Source organism: Merops nubicus, unplaced genomic scaffold (assembly GCF_000691845.1).
Source record: "Merops nubicus isolate BGI_N331 unplaced genomic scaffold, ASM69184v1 scaffold7473, whole genome shotgun sequence".
NCBI lineage: Eukaryota > Metazoa > Chordata > Aves > Coraciiformes > Meropidae > Merops > Merops nubicus.
The window spans coordinates 72,824-82,783 of record NW_008596833.1 but is presented as its reverse complement, the minus strand read 5'-3'; the positions used below and the strand labels follow the sequence as shown (position 1 = coordinate 82,783).

At 49.4% G+C, this 9,960-nt stretch overlaps 1 protein-coding gene across 1 annotated transcript in view; it reads right to left on the bottom strand.

Annotated features, from left to right (window-relative positions):
• Positions 1 to 2: 2 nt before the first annotated feature.
• LOC103769313 (serine/threonine-protein kinase BRSK2) overlaps positions 3 to 9,960 on the bottom strand; it is a gene marked incomplete at its 5' end in the record, with an annotated part of 77,857 nt that continues 67,899 nt past the window's right edge. Inside the window, one exon of the mRNA XM_008936499.1 lies at positions 3 to 262. Within this exon, the coding sequence (XP_008934747.1) occupies positions 87 to 262 (176 nt within the window). The remainder of the gene's footprint in view (positions 263 to 9,960) is intronic.

The window sequence follows — 9,960 nt, the reverse complement described above, 5'->3', positions numbered from 1 at the left end:
TCGCTAAGGAATATTCTTTCATTCTTTCTTGCTCTTTTGTTTTTGTTTTTTCCTAAGTGATTTAATTTATTTTTTAAGGTGTTTATTTAAGGTTGGTCTTGTAGGCCGACTGATGAGACCATCTTTGCCTTGTCTTTGCCAGCAGGGTACTTATTGTCTCCTCTAGACCCATAGTCATTAGAACCGGACTCGCTCCGCTTGCTGTTTGCGCTATGCTTGGTTGGCGTGCCGGGGGGGTGGCTCACCTGCCCGTTCTTCTCGTCTGAAAAAAGTTGTTTAATTACGTCAAAGAAGTTACTCAATGGGCTGCCTGGGTACACAAAACAGAGGAGACAAAAAAAGAAAGGAAGAAAGAAGAAAGAAAGGAAAAAAAAAACAAACGAAACCAAAAAAAACCAAAAAAAAACGAGAGGGAAGGAGAGAGAAAGAGAGGAGAGAAAGAGAGAGAACAAACAAACAAATGAACAATGGGGTTTTTAACGAGAAGAACATGATGAGGAGATCCAGAGCCACGTGCGTGGGGGTGTGGGGGGGATGAAGACAATGAGCAGGAAGAGTGTTGAGGATGGGACACCTGCAGGGGCAGAGGCGTGGAGCTCCGTGAGCGTCTCCGTGCTCGCCCAGTGCTCCAAGGGCAACAGATCACAACGATCCATGGCCGAGGTGAGCGTGGCCACCTGCACGTGTGGCCTGTGCTTGCCGGCCCCAAAGCACCTCCAGAGCCTTCTTCCAGCAGGGACCTGGACGTGAAGATGCTCGGTGCAGGGTGGAAGCAGCTATCTGCCTAGTTCTGGGACCTACCGGGGTCAAGAGCTGCTTCCTCATCGTCCTGAGTCCATGGCCTCTCTACACACACCCCCACGACACTGAGGCTCACTCCAGTGGAGTGAGGAGCCAGAGAAGGGGGCAGGACCACGTGCTAGTGGAAAAGGTACCTCAGGAAGGCAGCCACCAGAGCAGGCTGAGGTACCAACATGGGCACTGGGACGTGGACACTGGGGACAATCTCTACACCATGGGACCTCCAGGCACCTCTGGGCCTGGGTCAGAGGATGCGTGGAAGGCTCTGGGGTGCTACTGAGAGAAGGGGTCCAGTAGTAGGACAAGCAGCCTTCTGGGGGCATTTCTGGTCTTAATTAAGAAAAATTAAATTCTTCATTTTTTTCTGGAAATTAAGATTTCCTCCCTTTTCATTTTCTTGGATGGAGGGATCAGCCCTGATCAGCCGTAGGAGGGGTCACACTAAATCCCCTGAACACAGATATGGGAAGTGGTTTTTCTCTGATGCACACCACGGAGGTGATGCCTGTTGGTGACCATTAATACCTTTTCTCAACATTGTTGGCTCGACTGTTCTAACAAATTCAAATCACTTCTATCCCCCCTCAGGAATTTCATCCTCCAGCTCCCCAAAGGAGATTGGCTCCTTGTAGAATATCTGTGCCCTGCAAACCTCAACCTGTTCCTCTTCTTCCCCTGCCCCGTGCTACCCAGGCAGCTGCTGCTTTCCTCTGCACGCCAGTGGGCACTGAGACAAATCCAGTGGCTGGGACACACACTGAGGGGTCTCACTCTTATTCATCTGCTTCTTTCCTTCTCTCCCTCTGCTTGCTCCTTCCTGGTTAAGTTGCTGCTGGCCCTGGGTCTGTCTGTGAATTCAGTTACACCAGTGCCATGGGTGTTGGGTTTGGGCATCGTTCCCCTGACTGACTGAAGCCTTAGAGATGGGCCCCAAGGAAGAGCCAGGGGAGGCTCACGTCTCCATGCCTGGCTCTGGAAGAGAAGGGCTCTCAAGTTGTCAGTCGTTTTGGAGTCAGAACTCCAGCAGCTCCACCAGCAGCTCCACCAGCAGCTCCACCTGCTCCCTTCCAGGGGCATGCCAATGCTTGGGAAGGGAGAAATCTGCTCCACATGCATGGCTCTGATGCCAGAGATTTCCCTAAAACTGTTTTAGGTTTGTGAGGGCGTGCTCTGCTCACTCATTTCTACCTGCTCAGACTCATTTCTAACTGCTCAGACTCATTTCCACCTGCTCAGACTCATTTCTACCTGCTCAGACTCACTTCTACCTGCTCAGACTCATTTCCACCTGCTCAGACTCACTCCTACCTGCTCAGACTCATTTTTCCTGCTTTCATGCAACTACTGCTTTTCAACAAAGAGAAAGGAAACAAGCAGGCAGCAAACACTCAGCCTTGAATGCAGGAGTGTGGGCAGATCTGGTTCTTATGTGGCTTTGGACCCCTCATCTTCATAAGCAAATGGAGTCAGCAGAAAGAATGAAGAAGAGCACTGAAAAAAATGCTGGAGAGGGAGAAGACTGCCAGGTTGGGAGAAAAGGGGAGGGGGATATTTCTAGTTATTCAGCTGAGCAGTTTATTCCACAAGCTGAGAGGGGAAAGAAGAGGGCAGAGCAAGCAGGGCCCTGCAGGAATTGGGGAAGCTTTTCGTGTTCACGTGGACAGCATACAGCAGACAGAAGTACAACTGGCAGGAATGGAGCAATAGAACATTTTTAAACATTATATAACTCATACTTGCTGAGTCCTCATGCAGGATTTTTTTAATCACCCTATTAAAACACGCAGCCCCTGTCTCATCCACCCTTTCTCCTCCCCAAGCCCTACTGGCTTCTGACTGCCTGGAGGTTTAGTGCAGCACAAGTGTTTAACAGTCTGCTTTTTCTTTGCCTGGATCACGACTGGGTTCCTTACAATCAGCATTTTCAGGTATCATTTTAATGGGAGGGAAGAAATCCTTAGGGATGTTTAAAGAGAGCTGCTGGAAAAAAAAATAAACTAGGCCATCTCACTAACCCTTTCCTTCCTTGGCTTTTTGTAGGGTCTGGGCTTGTAATTAAAACCTAGGCAACAACCCCCTCCTGTCCTGCAGCCAAGACAGAACTGATCCTCCCCCAAGCCATCGAGGCCATCCCTGTGCTGGTGTTGGCCACACAACAGTGTGTTAGCCCACGCTGGGGCTGGTCTAGGTCCTGGTTTTTGGGTAGACAAAAAGCCCTCCCATTTTTCTCTGGAGATATGTCAACGTGGGTGCCAGCTCTGCTGGAAGAGTGAACATGGTGCGTGGTGTTGCTCCTCTCATTTCCCAGCCCCTTTGGGCTGATGCAAGGGTTGAAAATGCAGGTGATGATGGGTCAGAAGAGCTTCTCCAACCATCTTCCACTCCTAGCATTCGGTGCAAAGTACCTCCTAGGCTCTGACACCTCCTGGGGGCCTCAGAAGGGCTGCCCCTCTTATCTCAGAAAGGGAGAGGACATCCCATTTCCTCTGGAGGAGGATGGAGGTTTGGCTCACTGAGTCTTCAAAACTTTTCATGCCTCTGTAACTAAGGTCTTCTCCCCCCTTGAGAGCCAACGTTCATCAACAGAGAGCAAAGAAGGTGTGGAGGGCAGTGAGGACACCGTGAGAAGGATCAGAGGCAGGAGGGTCAGAGCATTAGGGTCACGTCTGTTAGGGGGAGATGGAGATGAGCATTCTGGAGTTAGACCTAGGAGCTGGAATGCTGCCAGATGGGGCAGGGGAATGGGTTTGGAAACAAGCACTGAAGCTCATGGAAGGGTCATGTGTTGGAGGGATGCTGGAGGGTCTGCTGATGGAGGAGGCACTGGCTCGTGGCACCACCACCAAAGAAGTCACGACTGTGGGTGCATCTGAATGCAACAAGGATATAAGGAAGAAACAGGGCTGGAGACAGACACAAAAATGTAAGAGGGAGCCAGGCAGGTGGCTTGTGTAAAGCCTCACAGTCCTACAGATTCCAGCTGCTGCTCCTAGGAAGCCTGTCTGGTGCTGACCTAGCTCCAGTGGTGGCACAGGTTGGAGAAACAAAGTGCAAGTGGAGCACTCAGGTAAGAGGGGGAAGAGAAAATGAGGAGACTCACTCCAGAAACCACGAGTGACACCAGGAAAGGACCCAGCTTGCAAAGACCCTGACCCTGCAAAGACCCACAGAGTGTGGAAAACAGCAGGAGGTGGTGACCAGGCAGCTTCCTGAAAGCCCTTGAGGCTTCAGCCACAGATTAGATGTTTTGTAACATTTTAAGACACTCAGATATGGGCTTGGAACTCTTCACTTGGAGCAAACAGCAGCATCCCCACATTGACTTAATGGAACCAAACCCCAAGGCAGTTCCTCCTCCTGTGAAACCACCTCTCTCAAGCCTAGGTGTTTTTATAGCACTGATCCTGCTGGTGCTGAACACAACGTTGCACAAAACAAACAAGCTCTGATCTGGGGGATCAGCCTCTCTGCACAGCCTCAGAAATTCTGGGGCTCTGCACTGGTAGCTCAGGCTTTGGGAGGAAGCAAAGGGGAGAAGGTAGGTAGAACCTGCAACAGAGACATGCTTTGGCAACCTGACCCGCCCTGCTCCTTGCCCTGTGGCCTTCTCATCCTTTCTGCCCTCTGCCTGCCTCTGCTGCTGCTGTTTTCCTCCTGTTCTCCTTCCTTTCTCCTTCACCCCATGTCTTTTCCAGCTGTGGCTTCAGTGAATCATGTCACAAAAATCCAACTCCTTCCACATGAAGCACTGAACGTCTCTGGATGGGTGATAACTCATCCCCCTTCAAACCCATTTTGCTACTTTGACTGAGTTCTAGCCCTTTTTGTTAAGACTTTAGGTCTGATGTCATAAAAAATGGTGTTTTTCCCCCCATTTTCTTGGTTTCTGTTGGCAGAGTCCCTTCTGCCTTGGAAAACAGAAGACTTAAAATCTAGGACAGCTGACTTAAAATACAGAAGCAGCTCCAAGAGTCTGTGCAGTGAAAGGGGTGACAGAAAAAGTGGCCTGCTCCTCTTTGTTTAGATCTAATCCAAGGCAGGGCTCTTCCTCCAGACTCAAGAGCCCCTCCCTCATCCAGGCGTTGTGCACACACAACCTGGAGATGCCTCCAGGAGCTCTCCCACCACTGAAGAAGGCTACAGAAAGAATATTTTGCTCCTTTAATGGTTGGAGGGATGAGGGTCCCCTACAGGGTGGAGAAGGGTGACAGAAAGGCCACTGACATGTCTTGCACAGAACCTCCTCCTAGTCTACAAACCCATCCTAGGCCACTTGAAGGGAGCTGAAGAAGCTGCAGAAATCACAAGAGAAGCTCCTGTCTAAAAATATAGGAAGTCAGGAAAGCATTTCAAGAGGCATGGATGTGGTTTTCACCAGCTTTATAAATTCTCACAACAGATTGACCACAACAAGTTTTCCCACTTTTCTTCCCCCCCAGTTGTCACCTAATGGGACAATTGTTTGGATTTCATTTCAGTTTAGGACTAGACAATGGAGACAATCTACAGAACAACTCCAGCTCCTCAGCAGGACACCTGAATTGCAAGAGGGAAAGGTGACTTCCAAGGGTGACAACAGAGCTGATCTTCCAGAGTCCTTGGAAGTTCCACTTCCAGGGGAAGTGCCACCTGAAAACAGGGTTTGCAGAACCAGGAGGGACTGTTCACATTATCACACCCAGGTCTGTGCTGCCAGCAGAAGGTGAGAACCTTCCACTGCTACACAGCTGAACAAGCAGCCTGACCTTTAAATCTTCTAGAACCCATCCTTGTTCTCCCTGCCCTAACCCACCCTGTCTCCCCTGCAGGAGGGTGCCCCAGCATTTGTGACGAGCCAGATGCATCCAGATGGTCATTCTGCCTCTGTCTTGCACATTTTTTCTCTCTCTCCCTCTCTCCTACAGGCAGAGAGGAGCTGAGATCCAGGTCAGCCTCTCCTGTCATGGACAATGCACCTGAGACAGGTATTTTTGGGTAGGGAGTTAGAGACTGGTGAGCACGGGCAGCACAGACCTGAAGAGATGAGGCACCTCTCCTTGCTGCTGCCTTCTGCACAGGTCATTAATCAGGAAACAGAGCATAAATCAGGAGATGGAGAGCTCTGGCCAACCCAACACCCCCACCTGACAGGCAGGAAAGGAGACCTGGGGAGGGGAGAGGGAATCATACATTTGTCTGGACAGCTGGTGGCACTGGAGGAGCAGGCAGGGAGGGTGGTGGACAAAGACAACAGGTTCTGCTGTGGAATCATGCTGTTCTGGGGAGAGGACTCAGCCCACAAATCCGTTGTATCTGCCCAGCCTTTAGCAAAGATCTGCCCACACAAGCCTGTGCCGAGGGGGGAAGCTGATGACCTACACTCACAAAGCCACAGCAGATGACAGTGCTGCTGCTGCTTCCCATTCTCCTAGAGACTTCTGCTGCTTCCTTCTCATTTGAAGTCTCTAAAAATACCACAAACCTCCTGGCACTTAATAATATGATTTTGTCCCTTCCTGCCAGATGGATGTTCGAGTGTGATCTTATGGGTTTTACCTTCTCTGACCTGTTCCTAAAGAGGGAAACGACCTGTGTGTGCTGATGAAACGTTGCCTCCTCATTTCCTCTGAATCAATCCCTTCAGAAGGTGATTTCATCTTCTGGGGAGGCCACCTCAAATTTAGCTTAGCACATGGAGCATCCTGAAGCATTGCCTGCCATAATAAGTACTGTGATCTTAATTAAGAGCCAGAGGTGTGTTTTCTGTATTGGATCTTCTTCCAGAGAAAGAGGAAGAGATCCTGGACAGTCAAAATCTAGTCACAGCAGTCAGAAGAGGATCTGACTGTAGTTGGACACCTCTTTAGTGCCAAGTTGGACTTTTGTTGCTGCCTTCTACAGTGTAAAACCACGAGTCCTGAGTTGAGAGAAACGTCTTCCCAACACAACAAGACAATGAAGAGATGTGGCTGCAGTGGGGGGGGAGTCAGCCATCTGTTGGGACAGCAAAGGACTCCAGTAGGATGGGCAAGGAGAACTGGGAAACCTGGCTTTGGAAACTCTTTGGAATACCTGACTGATCCCACTGGCTGTGATCCACCCCTTGGGAGTGAATACGTGACCTTCCAGGTGGATCTTCTTCCTTTTGTCTCTCAACTGGGCCATAATTTAGAGAGAAGAATCAGCCATGCTCAGAAAGACCCAACAGCCAGCCCATGGTCCAGGAATGCTGCTAAACCCCTTCTTGTTCTGAGCACCTGCCAGTGGGGCAGTGGGGAGAAGAGGGGAGGGCAGCACGTGGGGGTCTTCTGCAGGTTCCAGCACCAGTTAGGACTTCATGAATGCAAATCACCAACCTCCTCTTCCATCAAACAGCTATTCATGAGAAGCAGGATGACCCTCATGAAAGCCAACATGGATCAGGATGACATCCAACAGGACCCAATCCAGATATTTGCTGCTGCTACCAACACCAGCAGCCTCTAAATTACTGCTCACAAAGCTACCTGCTGCAATTCCAACCCAGATGGGATGTAACCACTTGGAAACCACAAAATATCTCCTGATTTCTCCAGTAGCTTGGGATGCTATTCCCATGGGCTTGCCTCTGTGATTGAAAGGAGAAGAGGATGATTGGCCATGGGGGACAAGGTCAGATGGCTCTGAACAGGAGCCATGTCAAGTCCTAAATGCTGGAAGCAAGAGATTTGAGTGAGATACACTGGAAAGACATGAAAGAGAAGTGGATTTGCTGTGCTTCTGCTTTGATCAGATCTTCTGGTGATAGTCACTGCTACACACAAGGATCTGTAAAGCTTTTTGTTTAACTCTGGTGCCAGGAATCAAGGTTTTGAACTCTAAGTGGCAAGAGAGGATATTTAAGAACAAACATGAGATCTTCCAGCCTGCCTGCTGTCACAGGGTCATGGTCTAAGACTGCAGGAACATGTCCTAGCTAGTCAGAGGAGCTCTGCAGAACCCTCTGCCAGCAGCCAGCACCTTGCTGAACCATTAAGGACCCCAAAACCCTGGAGTGGTGGGGAAGGAGAGCTACCAAAAGCTGTGCAGCAGCTTCCCCACTGAACCAACTGCCCCAAGCCATTCTCAGCTCACTACTTCAAGGGTTTGAAGCTATGAAGTTTGTAAAGACAGACTCTTTTCTGAGCAAGGATGACTGAAATGGCACCGTGGGCTTCTGCGTGGTGGGTGTCAATGGCTCCAGATCCAACATGCTCCATTTCCATGGATGGATGGATGGATTCTAAGTCCTAGCTTTGTGCTTGAAGCTGGAGAACTTCCCTGTTTACCTATTATCTTGACTTTTTATCTTTCTTAATGCAAAGGCTCTGCAGAACTTATTAGAATCTCAATTATACAACCTGCTCTTCAGTGAGAGAGATGTAAATCCCAGATTAGAAGGTAGTAAACAGCTCCCTCAATCCTGCCTCAGAAGAATCAGAATCCAGCCTGTTCTTTTAGAGCAGTGTTGGTTTTAGGAGGCTTAACAGCAGCACGTAACGTGCTAAAGCTTCTTTGTCACCAAACTGATCAGGCTCTGAATAAACACACAAGGATAGATCAGCTAAATCGGATGCTATCACTCCTACAGGCAGTCTTCAGGCTACAGCTGCATTTGAAATAGAAAAGGTTTTAGTTTTTACAAGTTTAAATTTAATCTTATGAAGAGCTGTGAAGAATACATGGAAATCAGTTTAGTCTTTCTGACTACAGAAGTGCCCCTTCCCCTGCTGAAATGGGGGGAAACAGGAAATAAAATTCAAAAAAAAATTAACAATTCCACCCCAATGTGCACTTCAGCTTTATCATGAGCCAGATTCGTTTCTTCTCTTGTGAAATATTAAGAGTTTGATGCATTTTTCTGGTGGGCACAGGTTGGGTTGATCCAGCAGCTTTTACGTCACTGGGACGTTGGCAGCTCCTCTGAGCTGTTCAACATTAATTTGGGTTTTCAGTGCCAAAATCACTCCTCAGACTGCTGACCACTGCTAGCAGAAGATAACATTCAAAGGACTAAATAAATTTGCCTTGCTGTTAATTGCAACATCCAATGGTGGGCGAGAAGACGTTCCTCATTCCCAGCAGGGCTTCCAGGGGGCTGAGCCAGGCACAAAGCTCCTGAGGAGCTCCCCCTGCTCCACTGGCAACTCCTGTGCAAGGCTGAACCCCTGGGCTCACTCTCAGAACACAGAAGAGTGAGGAGGTAGAGAAAGCACCCTGCTTTTCCTACACTCTTTGTTGTTACTAGATGGATGTTGTGTCAACTTCACAGGGGCTTCCCTGTCCTCAGAGGCACAGGGGACAGTTTGCCAGTAATAGGCTAAATGGTGGCATCCTCCCCTCTCACTCCCCTGCCCAAATCATGTGTGAGCTCTCCTGCACACAGAGAAGCTCCTCACTGCTATGGGAGGGGGGAATCCAGCATGGTGCAGTCACCACAGCTTCTGTTGTGTGTGAGCACAGCAACAGGAGCATGTCATAGAATCATAGGTTGGAAGGGACCTCCAAGATCATCAAGTCCAACCCTTGAGCCATTAGGGCTCTAAAGTCCTCTGCTAAAACAGATCAGAATCTGTCAGGGTTGGAAGGGACCACAAGGATCCCCCAGTTCCACCCCCTCTGCCATGAGCAGGGACACCTCCCACTAGATCAGGCTGCCCAGAGCTCCTCCAGCCTGGCCTTAAAGACCCAAATGTCCAAAGGGAGCAGCTCCATCAGCCCCCCATAACCCATCCCTCCTGTTCTCTGCAGACACACGTGTGCTGTCTGCCACAAAACAGCCTCCTGGCTGCCCCTCAGCTTGTCCTCCTTGTCCCTGGTTGGATTGAGGCTGGAGGACCTGCCTGAGCTGGGAGTGCTTCCTACCTATGCAATGTAGAGTGCTGGCTGCTTAATGCACAGCTCAATTAACTTGTCAGCAATCATTGCAATCAGCATTTCCATATTTTCATAGGATGGGAAAGCCAGATCCAGGCAAGAAACAAAGGCTTGAGGGAGAAGAGGGATTTGCTGTCTGGTGCCTTCAAGAAGAAGCTGGAGGTCTGCCTACGATTCAAATGAGGCTTCAGGAAGAGATCAGAAATGGTGGAAGTCAGAAAAATAAGAAATTAAACAAGCTCCTTTCAGAGAAAAGGAGAAACTCCTGCCAGCAAAGCTGCACCT